This window comes from Pelmatolapia mariae, linkage group LG2, assembly GCF_036321145.2.
Source record: "Pelmatolapia mariae isolate MD_Pm_ZW linkage group LG2, Pm_UMD_F_2, whole genome shotgun sequence".
NCBI classification, from domain to species: domain Eukaryota; kingdom Metazoa; phylum Chordata; class Actinopteri; order Cichliformes; family Cichlidae; genus Pelmatolapia; species Pelmatolapia mariae.
In genome coordinates this window covers 13,054,364-13,078,552 of record NC_086228.1, presented here as the reverse complement: position 1 = coordinate 13,078,552, position 24,189 = coordinate 13,054,364, and the positions used below count along the sequence as shown (strand labels likewise).

At 40.3% G+C, this 24,189-nt stretch overlaps 1 protein-coding gene and 1 long non-coding RNA gene across 2 annotated transcripts; one reads left to right on the top strand and one right to left on the bottom strand.

Annotated features, from left to right (window-relative positions):
- Positions 1-1,169: 1,169 nt before the first annotated feature.
- Positions 1,170-21,624, bottom strand: LOC134641045 (beta-1,4-galactosyltransferase 1-like). The gene is made up of 6 exons (XM_063493235.1): positions 20,803-21,624; positions 13,556-13,791; positions 6,940-7,127; positions 4,620-4,742; positions 4,007-4,111; positions 1,170-2,337 (listed from the first exon to the last, which is right to left on the bottom strand). The coding sequence occupies exons 1-6, from the start codon at positions 21,104-21,106 to the stop codon at positions 2,208-2,210; spliced, it is 1,086 nt and encodes a 361-aa protein (XP_063349305.1). The 5' UTR covers positions 21,107-21,624; the 3' UTR covers positions 1,170-2,207.
- On the top strand, positions 9,664-18,405 carry LOC134641055 (uncharacterized). Its single transcript, XR_010095501.1, has 3 exons — positions 9,664-9,728; positions 17,457-17,624; positions 17,726-18,405. It is a non-coding gene; the product is annotated as an uncharacterized LOC134641055 (long non-coding RNA).
- Positions 21,625-24,189: the final 2,565 nt, after the last annotated feature.

Genomic DNA, 24,189 nt, shown 5'->3' with positions numbered 1-24,189 from the left:
CATTTTGCTCATGGGTTGGCTATAGTTTAGCTAGTTTTACATACTTTATCATCAGCTTTGTAATTGGGAGCTAAAGTAGTTTTACCAATTAAAATAAAGCAGATTGTATTTCTGCAAACTTTATTAATAAAATATTAATAACAAACATTAATAAAATAGTCGTTAAAACGAGACTGTCATTTTGTATGGTCCAGTTTACTTGAAGTTGTATGGATATACTTTTCAGGTGCTCTGATTAATACTTTTCCACAGCAATTTAATATTTATTTTTGTTTTGTTCTGATCTCGAGGAAGAAATTTGTTAAGTTGCCCTGCGACTTTGTTTCTAATGATTCTGTACATTGAGTGGTCAGTTTTAAGCTGTGATTTTAAATATTTGCTTTTAGGACTGTATCCCTTTCCCTCGTTTACGGGCGTAAAATGTTTTTTAATCAAAGCAAAGTTCTTTTTCTGTTATGCTTCGGAGGCACAGCTTTTATTGAATTTGGATAGAATTTCCTTGTATACAGGTGAAACTTGAAAGTCAAACTAATATATGATATAGACTCATTACATGTGAAGAAAGATATTTCAAGACTTTATTTTTTTATAATGTTGATGATTATGGCTTACAGCTTACGAAAACCCCAATGTCAGAAACCTCCTGCAGAATCAGGCACTGGCAGGGGTAGCCCTCTGCAGCAACAAGTTGGGGGTGAAGAGAGGAAGACAGGACTATAGTGTCTTTCTTTTTCAGGCAAAACAGATTCAAACGTTAAATAAGCTTTCTGAGCCAGACAGAGCAGTTGGGCGGGGCTTCTGTGAATAACATTTGAATAAAAAACCTGTTTTTCAGTAGCAAAAGCTTTTAAAATATTCTAAAAAGCATCAAAGCATTTTACTGGTGCAGGGAAACCAAATAATTCTTTATTTATTTAATTTTTATTTTATTGTTTTTTAAATCGTGAAATTCTGTTTGCATTACAGGAAAGGAATGCAAATAGAGGAAACAATGAAAAGCCCAACACATCATCTTTAATGTCCACATACAGAAACATATTATAGCCAACATCACTGCAGCAGGACAGAAATCTGATTTCAGGTATTTATTAATTTAACTGGTTTCATGAATCTGAATTTAGTGCTTTTAAAAGGATCTTTTTTTTTTCTTCTTTTTTTTTTCCCCCCTCCTTCCAGCCTGCTGTGTTCCCATTCACGTTTCGTCTCTGTGGGTCAGGCTGGCCTCCACCCTGGAAATGATTATCTACAGCACAGCATGACCCACAGAGACAACACCACAAACACCGAGTGAAAGAAGACAAAAAGAAGAACATACACATGGCATATTAAAGGGGAAAAAAAAAACAACACACATTCATACACTGGCTTCTCCACCAGTCCCACCACTAAGGCACATTTACAGGTGATTTGTTCACAGAGTGAGGAGGAGACTGGTCTGCAGACACAAACGAACATGCAGGACAGATAACACACACTGGATCAATATGTGTCATCAATAATCAAACGAACTTGTCCAGCAGTCAGTTGACCTCATCCACAGGATCAGTAAAGTCTTTGGTACCAATAAGGACACTTAGAGATACAATCAATCAATCAAAATGAAGTACAGCTAATCAATCAACAGAGAAACCAACCATCACCGTAAATCCATCATTTTTCTTTTTTTCTGTTTTGTTGGAATCAAAACAAGCAGATAATCAATCAGTGCTGATTAATTAGTAATAGAATCTATTGAGGAACAGACTCGTTTCATTTTGGATTAAACTTTGGCTGTAAAAAGAAAAGAAACATTGATCACTGATTGAAAACCTGATTTTTAAAAAAGGTCAAACAGACACACTCAATAACCCCTAATCCTCCAGCAGTAAAGCCCAGACCACATGACCCTGAGGGCCGCTCTGATTGTCTGATTTTCAAAACAAAAGTCTTGTTTAGGAAATATCCCAGCAGCAGCGTCTGACGCACAGATGGTGGGAGCTGATTGGTTCCAGCTGACCAATCAGAAATGAGTCCTTAAGGCCCCGAAAAAACTCCACAAACCATGAGTCTGTTTGTGCAAAAACCCAAAAAACAAAAAGAACATTAAAAAAAAAAAAAAAAAAAATCACGGAAACAGTCCAGTAGTTCTGGAGCAGAACCAGAAGTTAAAGCTTCAAGTGTCAGAGGCACGGTGTGAATTTCAGCCTGGTCCCGGTGCCACAGATCCTTCATGGCTTTCCCACATCCACGGTGATCGTAGTGAAAAGGTCAAGCTTTTGGATGCTCAACACCCGGTACTTCAGAGAGTTTATGCCATCTTTGTTCATGGTCTCTCGAGTGTGAGCAATCCGGTTAAACCTGGAACCAAAAACAGCATCCAGACCCTTCAGAACCAACAGCCTCGCTCTTAAAACCACATTTAGCCTTCATTTTAATTAGCAGTATAAATATTGATCAGTAATGGTACTTGTTAGAGAATTGTGGATCAATATGGTTGTCATTGTGCAAGATGATTAAATCTTTAGCATGGATGCTCACTTCTGTTTTCTACACAGACACACATTCACGTTTCACTGATCACCTCACATGCTCACACCCACACATCACACGTTCACTGTTGCGGACACACACGACATATGTTCTGCAGGAGGGGGCCAGAGTTGGAGTCCTCTGAGGTTGGGAGCAGAACTCATAGCTCTAAGATTCCAACTGGGCTCCCCATGCGCAAGTTAAAACCGATCGATCTCTGTTCGTCTTTCTTTGTTCACGGGAATAAGTCTCTGAGTCAGTGAGGTCTATAAGTGTAGACCTAACAGTACTGATAATAATAATAATAACACGTTTTTTTGTGGGCGCCTTTCTAAAACCCAAGATCAGTGTTCAAAGCATAGAAGACAAACAGTAAAAAGGATCAAAAACAGCATTAGACAATAATTGGAGTTGATGTTTAAAGAGAGTGAGCCAGTTTGAAGATGCATTTTTAGTTTTGACTTGAATAAGGGAAAAGAGCCTGTGTTTCTAATATCAGGAGGAAGTGAATTCCCGAGCTGGGGAGCAGAGCAGCTTAAAGCTCTGTTCCCAAAAGTGGTGAGATGGGTGCGGGGAACAATAAGGTGAGTATCAGAAGAAGACATAAGGGAGCGGAAGGGAGTAGCACCGTGGGGTAAATCACACAAGCAGGGAGGAGCCAGGTTATGGAGAGATTTGAAAGTGAGAAGCAATATTTTAAAAGTGATTCTAGACGCTACAGGCAGCCAGTGAAGCGGCTGAAACACAGAGGTGATGTGCTCTCTGAGGATGTAGGCGAGTTGCGATCAAGGCTGCAGAATTCTGGAGTTCATCAAGGGACTTGTTAGGGAGACCAAAGAGAAGAGAATTACAATAATCCATCCAAAAAGTGACAAGGCCATGGACAAGAATGGCAGCAGCATGGAGGGGGAGGATGGGACAGAGACGATTGATGTTGCTTAAGTGGAAGATTAATAAAGTACTGTTGAGGATGACACCCAGACTCTTAACCTGAGGGGAGGGAAGGGTGGAGTTGTCATCAATATTAATGGAAAACCTGTAGGATTTGGTTAAAGTGGAATCTGTGCTGACAGGTGGAGCTTCAATTTTATTACTATTGAGTTTGAGAAAATCAGAGAACTATGGTTTAATCTCCATGAAGCAATCAAAGAGAGATGGGTGGAAGGGAGAAACTGAGTTTGGAAGAAATATACTGCAGCAGGTCATCGGCATAGCAGTGAAAGTCAATGTTATATTTCCAAAGTATGCAACAGTGAGGAATAACATTGGAAATGAAATCAATGAAATTAAATCTCATGCGAGAAGTTTTATATGAAGTGAAAACAGTTCAGGAGAGTGGGTGTACTCCAGCGTGACTCCCTGTCATCATGCAGAATAAACAGTGTGTGTGTGTGTGTGTGTGTGTGTGTGTGTGTGTGTGTGTGTGTGTGTGTGTGTGTGTGTGTGTGTGTCTCTGGTATAACAAGCAGAGTTGTGTGAAGATGATTTGGGTCTGCACCTCTGTGGGTTTGGATCATTCATCTTGTCTCTGTTGTGTCGGATCATGCGGCACTTCCCGATTTCACCGGTGGGTCTGGAGATGGACATTCCTTTAGACGCCACCCTAAAAACACAACAGTTTTTTTTAAAGAATATATTTAAAATGTCTTTCTTTGATTTTTGTTTGATTTATATTTTTTAAAATATAATAAAGATGGTAATAATTAATTTGTAGCATTGAATTATTTTTTGGTAATTAAAAATATATATTATTGTCCAGGCATGCATTTTTTTTTTCATAATTTTAAAAACTATTTTCCAAGTGTTTGTAAATGTTACATATTTCCTTTTTGCCCCATATAAAAATGTTCTTTTCAAACGTGGGTAATTTTCATGCACATTTTTATTCATTTTTATGATGATTCATTAGCTGATGAGTGGATACCAACACATATTTGCTGTCAAATCAAATAAAAGCTTCAGACACATAAAAAATGCATAGTCTTCTCTGACACTGGCGCTGTGGTTGACCTGCAGACTGTGGATCATGTGACATGTGTATAAAGACGGTACGTGATGTGTTTGTAATGACACGAGTGAGTCCGCTGCAGCATGTAAAGCAGCAAATGTACCTGTTGTAGATGTCATCGTCCTCTCCTCCCCAGCCCCAATAGTTGTTGGGAAAGCCGTTGATCTTCAAGTATTGCTCTTTACTCAACGAGGAGACGCCTCCAAAATACTGATTGTACGGTAACCTGCAGAGGACAAACAGTTCATTAAAGCTGACCGACATGATCGATCTTGGATATTAAAGGCAGAGGAGCTAAAATGGCTCATTTCAGACAAAGCATGACCTGAGGGATTGCACCAAGGCCAAATATAAGGTAAATTATTATTATTCTAAACTGTGAATCGTGCAAAGTGACTCTAATAAAGTCAAAAAGAAAAACAAAGCTGGACATGATCAGGCCTCACTCAGCTGCAGCCTGCAGAGCATAGAGGAAGCAGCTTTCACTTGTTCTCATAACCAGTTACCATCCTGTACTTGTACAAAGCAGTTTTGTGTAAACACTTCGTGTCGTGATCTGAGTGACAGTGGACATTTTTTCCTTCCATGCTCAGCCTGTTTTTCACAGAACAACAGCAGGAGGTGAAATGACACAGATCAGCTTCTTTGGGCTTCCTGACAGGAAACGCTGCTGCTCAGGGACAGCGGAGACAGGAAACAGGAAGGGAGGTTTTCTTTCAGTACCCACCTCTTTCTCAGTGGTTTGAAAGTCTGTCTGTTCTATTCACTAGAACTACACACTGTCTGCACGATTAACCCGCCCACAACACAGATTCAGTGCTGAGCACATCCAGATCTGAGTACTGACACGTCAGCTCTGCAGTTACTCAGCAGTGCCCTACGACCTGACAGCTGCATGCTGGTAGGATGCTCTGACGCCAAAGTGGCACTTTCGTTTCACACCTCACAGCGAGACCAAAGACAAGGATTTTTAGAAAGAAAAAAAAGACCCTCATTTCTCAGCTATGAATGCTTCAAGGAGGCTTTTTTTAAAATTTATCTTCAGCAACAAGTCTCTTTTACTCCCGAAATGTGACTAATGAGTTCAATCACTTTTGTGTTATATAATTATCCTGGCCTCAAACACAGCATTACAATCAGCAGCTGCACAGCCTCTCCTGTGTTGCAATGTAGTCAGACAGGCTGGAGGATCCAGAAAAAAAAGGAAGAGGATGTTTTTCTCAAAAACTCCTAAATGCATGCCAGCAAGGGCCATTTTTACAGTTCCAGGGTATTGTTATGAACTAATCATGAGATAATTCTGCCGGACCTTGTGTTCGACCTTGGTTGCATAGCTGAGATAAACACGACTCCTTTAAAAGTCTCCTCCCAAAACACCTGAAGAAAACCGCGACTGTGTGTTGGGAACAACAACTGCCTGAAATGATTTTAGCTGACTTGATCCGTGATGCCAGTTATGTGTACGATGTTAAAGATTATTAATTTTACTCATTAGCTACAAAGCATGTATCTGACAGGTATACGGCACATACTATGCTGTCTCAGCTGACCTCAACATACAGAACACACAGAGTTTGACACCATCAGCTCAAAGTATGACAAAGATCCTCAATAACAGGTTAAAAGAAATTGATTAATCATTACTGTCTGTCTGTAAGTACACGTGTAAAATGAGTAAAAATTCGACAGCAGCTTCTTTACAACGAAGAAAAAAATAAAAATTGTTGGTTGTCTGATGTTTGCATTAATTCTTTTTTTTTTAACTTTTGGTGACTCGCTGCAAATATTTGGGTAAGTGAGACTGATAGTGTTGCACACACAACACCATGGTGACCACTTTCAATCGGAAACTGATGGTAAAGGTCACCTGGTGGTAGAAAAACCCATCTCCAAACATTCCTGGTCTGACTCTGATCAACTGCAATCACTCTCAGACAGATTGGTGAAGGTTTCCAAATAACCTCTATTTAACCTCTATTTAAACTTTAATGCAGACAGATCGTCAACATGTTGCAATCAATCTGAATCGGTCTCCACTTATCGGGACTCAACTCAAATCAGCTGGTTGTATTCTGGTTATTTGCAATTAAAACACGGTCCTGCAGCAACTACGTCACAATTTATGGAGGAATTTCTGAACTTCTGTTCTAAATCTACGAGGTTCTGACTGGACTCTGACTGTAAGAAGTTCATATGAATTTCTGTGAATGGAGACAGGAAATGATTTCCAATCACAGTTTTTAATCACTAATAAGCAGACTAACTCCGTCCTATCTCGATGCACCAAAGTTGCTTTGAAGACAACAGTAGAGACTGCATGTTATTGCAGACCTGGTCCCAGACTTTGAAGTAATCATTTCAAAGGCAACGGGATCCCAAGTTCATTGCAGACGGTCATCCCTTTATTTCCTGTGGCGTCTCACCTGAAGCCGAACTTGTCCATGGACACAGACAGGTGCCGAGGCTGGCTGAAGCACTTGTAGGTGTTGCGGTCGTCCATGGGGATGAGGTCGACATCGCTGAAGACGAAGCAGTTGTAATCATACTCCTTCAAGGCCTCTGTGTAGCCAATGTTCAGCAGCTTGGCTCTGTTGAAGGTCTCGTCGCCATCCTGACACACACAGATAATCACGGGGTTAAAAGTGCGGCACTGGTTAAAGAACAGAGCGTGAAGTCAGTCACAAAAAACACTTTCAAACTTGACCTGTATCGTAGAGTATATAATATAGTAGATCAAATGTAACGAATCCAACACCAGGCAAACAATGATGTTTTTTTTTTGTCTCCTTGTTCAGCAGCTTCCTGATCGACTGGTTTGAAGAATGTTGGACAACTTGAACTGTACAAATATGCAGAAACTGATATGAGTGAAAGCCTCCCTCGAGGTAATACAAGACAAAGCTCAGTATGACCTTAAAACATTGCAGGATTTTGAGACAACCCAAACCTTTTAATGAAATTTTACTGGGTTTAAAAATGTTTATGTCTCCACTGACGTAAGATTACAGGGGCTACTTTCAATGCAGCCTAATCTGCATCACCCATTTAGTGGTGACAGACTTTGAGTCTCCTGCTGCACTTTTAATGACTTTATGCAAGTTTGCAGCATTTTTCTTGCATTTGGTATACTTTCTGCTTCATATGAAAAAAAAAGACTTCCTTCAAAGAGAGAGTGAAGTCAGAAGAGCCGTTTGAGGACAATAAGACAGCAGAAGCTGCTCCGAACTGAGGTTATTACAGTGCACTGAAACTATAAACAGATGGACGAAAACTAGAAAAAAAAATATATAGTTAATCCCAGCATGATGGCTCATTCAAGTTATTAGATTGAGTCTTCTGGATTCCTCGGTGACTTGTTACCAGCCACCCAAATCTTCATACCGCCTCGAGGTGATAAATAAAAACCATTTAAGTCACACATTTACACTACCCCATAAAGTAAATAAAACTTCTGAAAGCCTCAGTGCAACTCAAAGCTGGTCTGACAACTTCAAGTCACACTGATCAAATAAAATCCTGTGTGTCTACACTCTTCACTCTTCAATCAAAGGCACAATGCCCAAAAACATCCTAATAGATAGGATTTCTATCTAAAACTAGGTAATTTTAAGAAAAGTTGACCTTTGACCTGGATGTCTACACTACATGGCCACCTGGCGGGATGACAACAATACCTCTGCCTTTTTCTTTTTTTTTTTACAAGTGAGAGGTAAAAAAAACAAAACAAAAGTATCTCGTTGAAGTGTAACATGAGAGAGTGTGAACAGAGACCGCTTTGAACTAAAGCAGATATTTCAGTGGAGTTTTGGTGTACATTTGCAATATCCTCTTATGTTTTAAATTAGTAGATATTCAAATGGAATTTGGTGTGCATTTAAAAAATGTCTAAACGTCTGATGAGTGTGTGACAGTAAGATGCATGCTCAATCATCCAGGTAAGTAAATCCCAGAGGGTTGATTCTGTTCATCTGGACAACCTTCAGAAACATTTCGTCACTCATCCAAGTGACTTCTTCAGTCTCAGGTGACTGCAGGTTTCCCCAACATTATAAACAGTATATCTGCATAATAACTGAAACTAGCTCACTGAATGAACAATGGGCTGTGAGGAAGACCTCACCATCTCTGAATCAAGGACAGGACCTAAGGGTACATCTTTCACCATCTTACAATGCTGTTATTGCAGCCATTCTCCAACTCTTTGCGAATGGTGCTCATGACCATTGTTCACAAACAGACCAGCAGTGAATCCAACACTCTTTCACACGGATCCAGGTCCAGTTGTCCTTCATGATGAATAAAGGAGCTGTGAGCAGCCACGTGGGATGGATGAGAGAAACCTCAGAACTTCATGCCTGTTGCTGCGCTAATAATAACTCAGGTTTCTATGGGAGCAGTAAACAGATCTCAGGTGATTATGCAACAAACGTGAGCACTGAGCAGGTGTGAAGAGAGCCTAAAGATGAAGGTTGATGTACATCTACATAAACTTAAATCTTCAGATTTTCCATCCATAAAGTACAGAAGCCAATTAATGGGTAGTTTCTAAAGTCTAAACCTGACCAAGGTGTATAGAGGGCCTAAACATAACTGAGTTATTGTTAGTGACTAATCTTAACCAAGTAGTTTTTAAATGCTCTAACCAAACAAGCGTTCTTTTTAAAAGACTAAACCAAACATATTTATTTTTAAGGCAAAATCAACCCAACAAAGGAGTTATGTTTCAGCTGACAAGCACACAAAGCTAGAGATCCTTCAGGTGACTTCATGAGGCATGAAGGCAAGTTGAGATCTGCTGCTGCTGCAGATATCTGCATCACAGCAGCTCTGTAGTGTGCTTCAACACGTGTAATCATGCAAAAAAATAAAACTAAGAAGTGCGCCCGAAGGGAATTGGTAAAATTCCTGTTGCCAGAATGAAAAGATCCACAAAGAGGTTAGTAAAGCTTCACAGGAAACAAATACAGTAGAAACAAGTTGGAGCAGATAGAAAACAAGAGAAGAAGGAAGCCTGTATTACCAGTGCGACCCCCTCAGTCAACACCAAACGGGGGTTGAGCCTCAGCGTCTCCAGGGCCACAACCATTGGTCAGAGAGGCCTGACATGCAAAGGGAGGGGAGGTTGGAGGGGTGAGCAGGGGCAGCAAGATAAGCACAGTGAGGAGGAAGAGGAGGAGGAAGGACACACACAAGAGAGAGAAAAACAACAACTGTAAGTCACACAGAGAAACAAAGCAGAAGAAGAAAGTTCAGAAATCAGTCAGGTTATTGAATATGAGGCTCAGTCTTCAGTCACTGGGGTCCATGCAGTTACAACAACACACGCACACACACTACATACAACAGTTGCGTGTGCCAGATGATGTTTGTAAACACTCACTATCACCACATATATTCACCGAGTGTTAAATATTTACGATTCAAACCCTTCAATTTAAAATGATTATAATACAAAACTATTGTTTGGCATTTTCCATCCAATTGTGTGAAATTTTCATCAGCGACAGCCTCCTGCTGGCCTAAGTGCAGACTGATGTTATATTAGCATTTATTTTAAATGAAGTTTTGTGTATGTTTACGTTAGCATATTCAGAGTGAAGGTAAATCAGCAGATATTTGAATGGAGGCTGGGAAACATTTGGATTAGGAGCTCTGTTTGAATACATGCAGAGTGACTGCAGGTAAATTAGGAGATATTTGAATAGAGTTTGGTGGTATAGATAGGCAAAACACTGAGGTCTTTGCTGACTGGAAAAGCAGGTGCTAGGACACCAGTAAACGTGTTTACTCGTCTCTGTTATTTAGGTTTTCTGCAAATGAACTCCCACGTATTTAGCGAATATTCATTCGTTACCTGGGTTCACCTGGGCAGGTGTAAACTGACCCTGATTCTGTCTGCAGGTGGGACACCAGCTCATTTACATGTAAATAACACCCGAGCTTGCTTATCCGTCCTCAGAGGCCTGGTGGCTGGCTTTTATCAAACCAAGCCAGACTGCTAACATTACTGTCAGTGTCTCAGCAGAGATCCTCAGACCAAGCACGCAGACTGTAACTATACGCAAAGTTCTCATTCCCACACAGACAGCAGAAAGCAGCACCCAGAGGCACAACATAATAACAATAACAAATTTCTAACAAGTCTTTAATGGTGGCCTCTACTGCATATCACCAGCTCTCCGGATGCTGTGTAAATACATTTTAACGTTTCAACTATGCAAAGATCCAGAAACACTGGTGAGTTCTGAGCCCCAAAACTAAAAACTGTCCTGTTATTCAAGTAATCAAAATATAATCAACACAGACGAGAGTTATTCATTTTGAATTTTTATTTCAATTCAGTTTCGTTTCCCTTAGTAGGATTTATCAGGAACAGGATCTAAGAAGCTGAGAAAAGGCATTACTATCCAAAAACAACGCTTGATGTCACACAGACACATTCGTTTGTTTAGTTAAACACATCATCATCACCTCCATCTTTGAGTAGCAGAATCTGTCAGAATCTTATCAAACTGTACAACAATAGTTTATTTTGATAATAATTTGCCTGAGTGGGTTTTGTTGGGCTTAAAGTAGATTTAAGCGTATTTACTTCAGTCCTGCTAAGAGAGATGTTAAATAACTCCTCTGGTAATCTGTAAGTGGTGCGAGTAACTGCAATACAATGAATCTTCCTAGTAACCAGAGTCCAATCTAAACCTAAAATTGTTTGAGATGGGTGACTGATCCGACTTGAATTTCAGCTCCAAAGCAACTAACGCCGTTAGTAGTGCTGGGCGATATGACGATATATATCGTGTGGACGATAGAAAAGTGTCTATCGTGCCATTTGTCTTCTATCGTTTCTATCGTTTCTAACCCGAATTTTACAAATTATTACATAAAATATATCATTAACCCTTTACAACCGGTCAGAGCAGGCACACTCCGTTTTCCCTAACTATTTTTAAATCCCTGTAGAACTGTAACCACGTAAGGTAGCGCAATAATGTTTTTTTTTTTGCATATGAAACCGTAGGGGTTGTACTTACATCTTATTCCATTAGCTTGCCCTAGGTCACGGTTTTCTTCCACATATAGCTTTGCAAAAATTGCATAAAAAGCGCTTCCAGCAACAAAAACATAATATTCCAGACTTGCAGCAACAAAAACATAATATTCCAGAAACACGCTTTGCCGATCCGATCAGCTGTTCATAACACTTCCTATGTTGGAATATAAGTCAGCGAAACTATCGCATGTCCACCATTACCTGTCCGAAACCGGAAGTGACGTCACTTTCGCGGAAAATGTAGTTTTTTAAGCTTCAAAGTCTGTTGGTCTTTTTAAAAGTCATGTTTGACTTTATGCTCTTCTGTATCGTTTCTGGGATGCTTAGAAGTCAAATTACACTGTTGGAAATAGTTTATTTTGATGCACATGCTGTTTTTTTGCAAATTTGCATTTATTTATTTTCATTTATATATAAAAATTTGTGTATCTCAAAAATAAAACTATGAAGACACTCAAAATAAATAAATGTAAAGATAAGCTCTGGCGGACTTGGTTCTATGGTAGGTCTTAAAGGGTTAAATAGCCTGTGCAAATATATTAGTGTTGTCTTCTCACTATACATACTCTGAACTTTATGCAAGAGAAAATAAAGTATAAAAAAATGATATTTTTCGCAAAGAAACTGTCTTGTGGTTTTGCAACATGGTGCTGCTTTACATGCACCCGGATTTGCGACATACTTTACAGTAACTCAAAACAAAGACTGCACCCTCTCCACTCGCTGTTTACAGACTGCATACTTTCCAGATGACCACAGGTCAGGTGGTATATCGTGATATATATCGTTATCGTGATATAAAATAATTCATATCGTGATAAATATTTTTTCCATATCGCCCAGCACTAGCCGTTAGTGTTGCTCCAGTTTGTGTTGTGCTGATAAGCTTTCTGCACAACACAAAACACAGTGAACACACCCTCTCTGTGTACTTAAGCAAAAGCCACCAGTCTTTCACTCACACAGTTTCCAGAATGGTCAAAAGTATATGACACTGCGGCCTCCAAACATCAATAGCACTAGAGATCACACTCTCAGTTTCCAAGAATTCACAGTAAATTCTGCTGATTGAAGAAGCTTTGTGTAAGAGAGAAGTTTAGAGTTCTTACTGTGAGATAGTCTGTGAACCACCTGTGGATTTTTATGTTAAACAATCATGATGTGATTGAAGTGTAGACAGAGAAGTTTAACAATGGTATTTCATTAAATGTTCCAGGATTGAAGCCTTTTTTTTTTTTAAACCACTGTTCTCCACCCTAAGAGAAACATTAAGAGCTTTACATCTGGTAGCCACTGCTCCTTTTTAGTTATAAGATGGGGTCCAGTTCAAAAAGAGGCAAAAAAAAAATAAAAAATAAAGATTATCATCTTATTTTTAAACCCCATGGCTTTCTTTCACTACTTCTTTTTCTTGTTAATCTAATACTCAACAGTAATTTTAAAGGTAGTTACTGCATTAACAAAAATGTTTGATTTTGTACAGAGGACTTATTATAAATGGTTTATTCCTGTTGTAAACCAATAGTTAGCTGCATGAATAACTTAACTGACTGGTATTTCTGGTCAGAAGTAGCGATATCAACCCCCTGCACACACCCCAATCAGTCACGTTTGTTCACTTGTGGTCCACAAACTTCCTTTTATCACTGACAGCTGCACACTGCAAAACAAACTCCTGCCATCGCACAGTAAGGGGGAGTGATAGCGATTTCATGTAAGCAACAAGCTGAAGCTTGAATTCCAGGAACGTATGTGGCGTTGTGAGGATAAAGAGCCATTCATGCCAACACCAGCGTCACACAGGCAGGAGACCTGATGTATTATTTTACTATTTGTGAAACCAAACTCTGGATAAACATGCTCTCTCTCATTTCATTTTTACGCAAAGAGGCAAACAGTCCACCCTGTCAAGTAAACAGTGGAACTTATGCATACATGATTTTAATTGTCTCTTTGTTCTCATGTATGAACACACATCGTAAGTGTACCTGGTTGATGACGTAGATCCCGTAGTCGAGCTGCTGCCTTTGCAGGATCGGGTGCAGGTAGTACAGCCAGTACTTAAGGTGCTCTTCTCGGTTGCGGAATGGGATGATGATGGCCACTTTCTGTAGCGCCTCGCAGTCTTTGGGTTTGAAGCGTCCGCCCGGCTGCACGTTGGGGTTCTCCTTTTTTATCAGCTCCAGGCTCACAGGAATGCTAAACTCCACCCGCAGGGGACCCACTGAGGACACAAACACCAACATCAGAGAGTCTGACTACAGAGTAAAGGATCAGCACAACCTTTTCAGGTGGCCACAGCAGAGAGCTTCGCCCACAGGCAAAAAAATGAGCCAAAGTATTATTTTAAAAAAGCAAAATAGAGTGTAGAAAGACAAAAAGTGAAATAATATATAAATATACAGCAACTAGGCCTCATTCACTAACATCCACATGGAAAAATACAGTAGGATAAGTTAATGAATATGAATTATTCCAAATATTCTGGGAGATGGGCAGGTACCCTGGGGGTGCTGAATAGGGCCATAGAAGGCCCTTAGCCCATATGGCATTAGCCATAGAATACCAGAACTGGCAGGTCCACCACTGACGTCCTGCTCATCACAGATGAGAGCAGCTTCACCGTGAGCCCATGTGACAGACGTGAAAGCATATGGAGAAGCCGTGGAGAACAATATGCTCCCTGTAACATCGTTTAGCACGTATGTATTAGTATGGTGGGTCAGTGATGGTCTGGGAGGCATATCTATGGAGGGACGCACACCCCTCCACGGGCTCAGCAACAGCACCCTGACTGCCATTAGATATCAGGATGAAATTCTGGGACCTGTTGTCAGACCATACACTGGTGTAGTGGGCCCTGGGTTCCCGCTGGTGCACAACAATGCCCGGCCTCATGTGGCGAGAGTATGCAGGCAGTTCCTGAAGGATGAAGGAATTGATACCACTGACTGGTCCCCACAGTTGCCTTACCTAAATCCGATAGATTGCGCTCAAAACTTATGTTTGGGTCAACTGCTGAGTTGCAACTCAGACTATCCAGGAGCTCAGTGATCCCCAGGACACCATCTCATCACATCAGGAGCATGGCCCAACACTGTCATGTATGCATACAAGCAGGTGGGGGGGGGGGGGCATACAAACTACTGAGAACCGCTTTTGAGTTGCTGCAATGAAATTTGGGCAAAATGGACTAGCCAGTCACACCTTGATTTTCAGGGTTCAGCCCTCTGTGAGTTGATAATTTTCATTCCCATCAAACGATGCGGAATCCTTTAATGCCAACCATGTCACCGAGATAACCAGCACGCCCTCCCATTAAACTCTGATGTGTTTTCTAACTTTTCTTATAAGCATTATGTATGAATGAATGAAAAGAGCGGCCCCTGAGGAGAGACGAAGTAAAATGTCTCTAAGGTAAACTGCCGTGAAGAGTCTGGTCACATAATCGCCAGGACAAGTTAAATGTGTTTGTGTACGCCTGCGGCTCGTTCTTCCAGTCTGTTCTGGTTTATTCTGACTGAAATGATGTGAGCACAAACAGCAGGACAGAAAACTGTTTTCGTCCTGCAGAACATTTTCCAACCTTCTACAGTTCTCAGTGTGTAATCAGAGAAATATGCTGCTGCAGAAAGAGTCCAAAAGTCCAAACAGCTCATTAACACACAAAGATTTGCGCTCTTCATCCAGAGAGCAGTTAGACGCTGATCTCAGGTCAACAACTTTTATACAGCCTGTATATTCACGTCATTTTCCTGAACACGGAAACATGTCTGCCCGTGCGTTACGGACATCTCTGTAACAGTGACATCATGCCAGACCAGTGCCAAGAAAACTACTAGAACAGAGTCCTACTCATGTCAGATAAAATGTTCTGCTCCTCTGCGAGTCCAAAGTACTATTTCTCACCGTGTGATGACGTGTCAACAGAAACCAAACAGGACTCCCTAACAAAGGAAACGGGAGCACAGCTGGAACCATTTTACCACATCCTTCACTGTTTAGCCTTCCACTCGTGGTTTCAACACAGTTTCACATGTTAATATGTTCATCTTTAAGCCACTTCAAGCTGCTTTCAGCTGGCCATCCCTCTGGATAAAGATTTAAGGTCAGCTATTAAAAGATGTAGGCCTGCGTGAGAACATTTGATTTGTTAAATAGAGCAACGTGCAATCATACTTCGGGAGTTTCGAGATATCCTAATGGAGTTTTGTTTGTTTTTTATAAAGGGGGAGTTAATCTTGAGCTGAGTATTTACAGTCATATATAAAAGTTTGGGCAATGGCTCAATGTTCTCTCTATGATACAGTGAACAACAATCATAAGCATGTCATAAGTTTCAAAGACTTTTACAGTGTAGAGTCCGTATTTACAGTTGTGACTCTCCTTCATAACGTTTTCAATCCTCTGTAGCATGCTGGACTTACCAGCACTCCTAGCTGATCACAGTTTGTGCTTTTAAAGGATTGCCTGTAGGTTTTCAGTTGAATTAAAAGCTGGGACGTTTCCTGCCCATGGATACAAACTGCTGGATAATGTCACTTTGCTCCTGGATCATTCAAGATGGTCTTTGAGGAGATTTAAGGGCAGTCCTTAAAAAGCAGACTTGCACAGATGATTCTACTGGAGCTAGAAGAATTTGGACTGTTTTTAAGTGCTTGTTTGATTCTGGAACCCGAAGGAGGGCTTGGACCCAGAAAGAGCTAATGGCAAATTGTATCCACTTAACAAGGGGATTTCAATGGGCTTCCTTTACTGTGAAAATTCAAACCTATTTGATAGTGAGGGTTCACTTCAGCCAGTTTGCCATCTATGAGATTGGCGCAAACACAGGTCACTTGAGCTAAATAACCCTACAGCTGACCAATCGACTGATCCTACATACTCTTTACTGACCTCTGGCCGTCAGGCCGTAGATTACGTGGAACCACAAGATGGTTCCACGTAATCTGCACAATACTTGAGTAAATATTAGTTAGGATATTAGGAGCTTTTGGTCTTACAGAAACAAATAAGTGTTGTAGAGTGACACCTCTTTATATGACACAATGTCTGGCAGAGTTCACAGAGTCAAACTATTGATCATTTTCACTGCTCATTAATAACCAAGGAGAGCAAACCTAATCCGGCTCAAACAGAAAGAAAATGGACAGTGCACACTGCAAAAAATAAATGAATAAATAAATATATAAATGTCTATAGTAGATTGTGAAAAACCATCTTTTTTGTGTAGCATGAACATCCATACATTGGGTCTTTATCAGTAAAGATAAAGCTATAAAGCTTATGAAAATACAGTAAAACATTTATGTTTTCTGTCAGTCTGGCCGGATTTAAGTCTTTGCCTGGCTGGTTCTGGGCCCCAGGCCTAATGTTTGGCAGCCCTGATTTCGAGTCATACATTTTTTTTTCCAACAGCAAACAAACTCTCTGTATGAGATCACAATTTTAAAAATCCACACTTTCACAAGTTCTCTGTGTAGTTAAAAGTCAAGATGGGTTCAGACTAGTTCGCACTCAGAAACCAAAGAGTGCAATGAAGCTGAATGTCTGTGGGCTGACAGAGCTGATCTGAGAGGTCTGAGGGGGTCCGAGAGGTCACAGCTGAGGAAACGGTGAGATCATCAGACTAATAACAAACATCCTGATCAAAGTTACACAAACTGATCAAACTGAAAGTCCAGACAAACACGCAGAGAGAACGTTTATGAAAGAGCACACACGACTCGTACTAAAAGTGTACCTGCACTACAAAATATTTTATAACACTGTCTGCACCTGTGATTTAGAACAGACTTGTTTTTAAAACCACAGCCCATCTCATAAAGGACACATTTCATTCAACCAAAAATGCAAAGCACCTCATGAATGTGGATTCTCTCCTTTTAGTGGCAGCACTCTAGCTAAAACCTGCAGCAGGCTGGAGAACTGGTTCATGGGTGCTGCTATGCCAAAATCACAGAGGTTGCAGAACAAGACGAGGACTCCAAGCTGCAGTCCAACACGGAGGAGATGGAGTGTGTCTGTGGGAGGAGAGACGCACTCGAGAGCCAGCTGGTCTGAACATTTCCGATAAAGGGGATCTGTAAGCGTTTTTTATCTTATAAATCCGAACTTTGACATGAGGTGTGTGTGTGTTTGTGTGTGTGTTTATAAAGGAAGCCTCAGGACTCGAGACCTCAGCTCAGATGTGAACAGACAACATCTGGTTTCCTCTACGCTACCTCCTCAGAGACTCGTAAGCCTGCAAACTGCTGCTGCTGCTGCTGTCGGCTGTTTTTCACAAACAAAGCATGGAGGACGAGCAGCTTTAGCAGAAACCCGAGCTCCAGCAGAAACTCAGTTAGAGGAGGAGCATGTACAGAGGCTCTGATTGGCTTGCATTATCTCACATCTGGAGAACATCCCAGCACCTCTGACTGCATCCCCACACCAGGAGGAGACACGAGGAGAAAGGAAACACCTTATTAGAGATCTTTAGATCACAGCTGGATGACACTGAGATTTAATGTGAGCCCAAACTACGAAGTTCAAAAGTAACCGAACACCTGGCTGCAGCTGTATGTCATATCTCCTAAACGCTGTTTGGACTCCAATCAGATGAACTCAAGAACACACAAAACTCCCCCATAAATCAAGCCCACTCTGGTGATTAAACTGGAGCCATCTGCAACCCCACAGATTCATGAAACCTAACGTGGAAGCAGCTCATGGTGTTCTTCCACCTCATCTATTTAAAAAGTAACAACAATTACTCTCGTTTTGGTTATTTCAATCTTAACTGTCAATCTTTCATGTGATATTGAAAAAAGTTGTTTCCAGCTGGCTAAAAAATAAATAACGGGTAAATGGTAATAAAGTTGCCAACAATAAAGTTAAAACTTTTCGTTGTTTTGGGTTTTTGGGGATTTAGTTTGTAATTTGTAACCGTCCACAGACAAAGATTAGTTGGAAGAGGTATTAACTGGCAGTAATCCTCTTCGGCTTAATCAGCACAATACTATCATAGGAATGATTTCTCAGCTTGGGAGATTCCGGCCCTCTGAGGAGCACATGAATGCAAACGTGCATGCACTCTTATTATTAAAGCAAATTAATCACATTTTTGAGGTTTAAGACTGTCAGGAGTGATTAAATTTTTAATATTTTCCATGTCTAATTGGTTTACTTAAAAAACAAAAAACATTAAAGCTTTCACACTGCTAGATTTAGCACGTGTCCATAAAATTCATACACATATGCAATTTGACAAGATGAGTCATTTGAATTCTCCAAATACAAAGGAAAGGTGCTTTAATGCTTCCTTTATTACCTCATACATACACTGCAGTATCCTTTATGGAAGGAGAGGAGATAATGCTGTCCCATAATTCATAGTGACGCAGACATGAGAAGCCTTAATAAGGAGGAAGAATGGAGTTACACTGGCTCTTTTTTTGTAATGACTTTTTCATGGTAACAAACTGTTAGCATGAAGTCAGAGCACAAGTTCTTATCAGTCGTACTTCAGAGCTATCTTTGACCTCATGACAGAAGGAGGCAGGAGGTATTTTTGGACCGAGATGCCATTTCAGCCATTTCCAGGTAAACTTCAAAATATATCATGTACCACAAACATATTTGGTTAATCTAGTCCACGGATCTCAAAGTTATTTTGCATCATGGATCAGTGAAAGTATATAACAAAATGTGTAAAATTACAGAAAATATAACTGCTGACGGTTCATTGGCCAGACTCTCCTGTAAATATAACATATGAAGTTTTTGTTCATTCACAGAAGACTTCCTTGAACTCGCTGTAAAACGGGAAAAAAAAGAAAAAGTAATTTCTATACCAGAAGGTGAACCCTTTTTTTTCTTTGTGTATCTATTACTATTGCAGGGAGGGGTCTTTATCAATATAAAAAGCTGTAAACCCTATGAAAATACAGGTAAGGAGTCTGTGCACTCCTTCACGTTTTCCAAACTTGACACACCTGATCAAGTCTAAAGATCTCAGCTAAATTGTAAAGCCTTGTCTGTTCACTTATCCTGATACTGGAGCAGATCCTGAAGCTTGAGCTTCATATTTAAATCATACTTTTGAAACCTGTAAGTTTCATTTCTGCCAGCATCACTGAAAGTAGGTGCTCTCTAATGCCATAAAGTGGGAACAGGAAGTGATCTGTAACTCGATTGTGCAACAGGCAAAACGAGTACAGGAATGTGGCTTTAAGGCAGCCACATTCCTGAATGAAACTCTTCAACTGCCATTTTCATTTATTTAATATCGTAGAGGTCTGGACTGTTTGTTGGACAAGATGAGCACGTGAAGGCGTCTCTTTGAGTAACTGTTCTCGCGCCTCTCCTCCACAGCAGAGGGATGAGCCACACATAAATAATAACAACCAGTATGAACTAAGTTTAGTAGATAAAGCTACCCTAACTGTAGTTTTTGACAGGAAAGGAAGACACGATGTCCAGTGTGCTGCTTTTCTCTCCCACGACTCGTGCAAGTTCAGTTACTAGTTTTGACATCTTAATCTTAAATTGTCTCAGGAGCAAACCTGCAAGAATCTGCAGGTCTTTTCATTTGAACCGTTCAGAAAGCACTTTGAAATTGTAAATTTCTGATTGAAAACAAGAGTAATTTTTCATTTAATATCTTAAACAATGCTGTCACAGCATCGTCAACCTGAAAAGGATCAGCGCAAGAGAATGGATGGATGGATCTTAAACAATGTCTTACCCCTGCAATAAAGCAGCATTTCCAACCTCAGGCAGTTATTAAAAAAAATCCAGCTCCACAAACAGTTTCTAAAACAAAAATTCAAACACTCAAGTGACCTCATTTGTTCTTGGTGATTAAACTTAAAGGAGCAGTACAGTATCTTTCTACAGAAATACAGTGAGGTGTCGGGAGCGAACAAGTATACTATTTAAGCCCCAAATGCTTGGTTTAAATTGTTAATAATCTGCATTTATGCCGTTAAAAAGTAAACGATCGTCAGAATATGAGTTTGGAATAAAAGAAAACAATACTAATACAAAAGTATATTTATTGTTTTTGGTAGTTGAAGCTAAAAAGTCTGTTTGAATAGGTTATTAAGTCACAGAAACCAATACTGTCACAATTCTACTGCCCTGTTTCCTATTAAAAGGTGAGGACCGAAACTAGTCAATCTCCGAGGTTTGTGGTGTTTTAAACCTTTAAACAGACTCTGGACCTCAGAACCGGGGTTCTGGCTAGTCTTACCCAGCAGGGGGGACGTCTCGGGGCATTTCTCCAGCTTCTTCACCGGCTGCTCCAAGACTTTCCCCTCCTCGGAGACTTTATTCCCGTTTTTCGCAGGCTCGAGTCCGGAGATCACCACCGGGTTGGTATTCTGGCTCTTAGGGATGTTATTATTGGACTGCTGATTCTGAACGAAGGCGAGGCGGAAATCGAAGGAGCGGACATAGAAGACCACGGTGACGGCGATGTGGAGAAAACAGAGCAGCACCACCAGCTTACAAATCCGGTGGAGGACGCTGAAGTTGACGGAGGGGTCTCCGGGCATCCTGGCTCGCACAGTCCCGGAGGTGTTTCGTTAAAACCCGGCCGATGAAGCGGAAATAACGTCTGTTTCCCCTGGTCGCTTAATGTTATCTGCTTTCAGACTCCATTTTCCTGCAAGTTGTCGGGAAAGTTTCCAAGTTTCCAGTGATATCCGGTCAAAATAAGAGCGAAATGTCGCGGGAATAAAGCGAATAACCGAGATGTAAAAAAAAGAAAAAAAAACACAAAAACGAGCTCTGTCACGTTCAGGTGGATGGTAAATTAATTAGTTTGCCCCTCAGTTCCGGTTTAAAATAAACTCACAGCTACGCGGCTCGGAAACGTCGTGTTTCCGTTAAACGGCTCATTTAAAGTTGGCTAACAAACGTAAACAAATCCCGCTGATAAGTTCTGAAAAGTGCTCGAGAGAAACATCCGTATGTCAGCCAGTACCGGAGCCGGGAGCAGCAAACGTCAGTTCGGACAGTGAGCTGCGAAGTTCCGGAGAAAGTGGATAAACTTTCGTGTGCCGCGGAGGACACCAACCTGTCAGTGTGACGAAACTACAGTTAACACCTCCGGTATCAGACTTTCATAATAAAACACAAAACCACCCGGAGTGCCGTTTCTCTGTATCCTTACCATTGACTCAATGATCCTTACTAATGAATTATATGTTATAAGTTAATCCCACTAATCAGTCAGTCAGTCGGTGAATTAATCAATCAAGAAGTCTTTGTCTATATAAAACATGGACGTATCCATTGATAAGTTTTTTCTTTTATTGACAAACACATTTTTCTTTCAATTATTTAGCACAATATAATCCCCCCCACCACCCCAAGGGAGGGAGCAGGTAATCACTCTGTTTGTTAGCATCCACAGTTTTAAAGACATACCTTGCATTTGACCTTTACCATCACTCTCACTGCCCAAGGCCAAAGTTAATTGAAAGAAAAAAATTCAGGAAACCTGAGTGTCCACATATGAAAAGGCAACTCACTTTTGAACCTGTGCAATACAGTGCCCTAAAATGTCACAATGAGGCACATAGTGATTAATATAACGTTTCTACCGCTTATAGAAGCCAAAGATTTCAACCAGTTCTGCTCCAGTCATATAGAAAAACATAATAAAAGACGCACCACACCATTTTATCTATCGCTGTTAATCGGCTGTGTACCACAGGCCTTTAAGTACTTTCATGATTAATTTTAAAGGCCATCATTGTCTTAGGCCAATCTCCAACCTTCCTTTTCTCTGAAGATGTTTATTTGAAGAGATCCAGTCAGGTTTCAGAGCTCATCACAGTACAAAAAACAGCTTTAGTGAAGGTTCCAAAAGATCTTCTTATTCTAACAGTGGAGAGGCAGACCTAGGCCAAACTGTAGAGGTGAGAAGAATTGTCAGATGATTAATGAGATAAAATCTAATGTAAGAACTACTGGAACTCAAATCAGAAATTATTGTTAAACATAAAAAATACGCAACTGTCAAAATTATTAGAGCACCAAATCATTTAGGATGTATCAGATTATTGAATTAAATTACTCACATAATCAGTTACTTTTTTATGCTAATATGCTAGGCTGACGATAACAGCAGAGAATAAAATTGACTAAACTCTTATTTGGTTCTTCTCTCCTAATGCTTAGCCAGACTTTTATTTTGAAGGCAAACGCAACACTTTTCCTGGAGGAAGTTCGACGTAACTTCCGGTTAAGCAAATCAGTCCAACCCTTCTCAATCAGTGACGTCTTCTTACCGCCTACAGACTTCATAAATCTTTTATTTGCGTTATGAATCACGGACCACGAGAGCCACGCGCATCGAAATAAAGAATTCTGTGCTGAAATAATGTATTGTAGAATAAATTCTCCATTTGTAAATTCATTTTTGAATTCCAATTTAATAAACTGATTTTTAAAATGTTTTTTAAAAACTTCATTTCAAAAAACATTTTTGAATTGCACTTTAATAAACTGCATTTCAAAATCCAATTTCCCTTTCCTGTTCGCTCAGGGATTAATTTTTGGACTAGCTGCTGGTTTAGCTGTTGGATTAACAACTTCATTTTAAAAATCCTGCGGCTATTCAAATTAGCCACACCGTGAGATGTAAGGAGCTCTCTGATTGGTTGGACAGACACAGGCTGTCTGCCTGAATTTTTTTTTTTTTAGCTCATTCCTTCGCCCTGCTAAGAAGCGTGTGTGCTTGTACAAAGGCCGTTCAACCTCGGGATCTACACTCGGCTCGACACGGATATGTGAAGAATGACGGGACCCTGCAGCGAAACGGAGAGCCAACTTCTGACTGAGTGCCTGTTTACGCAGTCTGACCACCTGTTGAACGTAACGTGCTAACATGGCTAACGCTAGCATCACCGCACGTAGCCCCGTTATTTTAAGGTCATCTTAGCTTATGAAAATTTTACGTCGCAGCTGTACGAGCTCGCTACGTGTTTTGTAAGCTGCTGTGCTCTTCACAAATAAAGCTGGAAGCAGCTCAGACTATTAGAACCAGCACTGAGGCCTGTTACATTTATACAGTGTTAGAGCAATGGCTGCAACCTACAGCCTTTAAACTAGCGATTACAATGCTGACAGTAAACTCGTCAGTCCAGATGTTACCGCATTACTTTGTGATACTTAGAGTTAAAACAACTGAGACAGGCTGATTAAAATAACAGCTGTCAGTTCTCTCATTCCTTATATCAAGACTGGAGATCACACTACTGATTTCAGTTCATTTAATATGTGAGTGCACAGATTCATTCTCAACTGGACATAAATGATGATCAAAGTTTGTATATATGATAAATTCATCAAATCCCAGCCTCTAACACAGTGCGCTGAATCTTAGCTTTGAATGTCCAGTATATTCTAATCAGTACAATTTAAGCATTCACTGAACCTACAGTATCTACACCTGTGTGGCAAATGTGTGGTAAAGACACAGATAATGAAATGTAATTATTAATACAATATACATCATGAGAAATGAAAGCTGAAATTGATTCAGTTTAGTACTTTTCTCTGTATGCTCTGTGATTTTAAAGGCCTTAAATTCTGTGATATATACTGTAAATGATTTTCACAGAGGTCT

Excerpts from the sequence above, each read along its gene's own strand:
- LOC134641045 (XM_063493235.1), bottom strand. The coding sequence starts at position 21,106 with ATGCCCGGAGACCCCTCCGTCAACTTCAGCGTCCTCCACCGGATTTGT. Across the intron at positions 13,792-20,802 it reads CGAGACGTCCCCCCTGCTGG|TGGGTCCCCTGCGGGTGGAG; the intron begins GTAAGACTAGCC and ends TTGTGTCCTCAG. Across the intron at positions 7,128-13,555 it reads GGATCTACGTCATCAACCAG|GATGGCGACGAGACCTTCAA; the intron begins GTACACTTACGA and ends TGTGTGTGTCAG.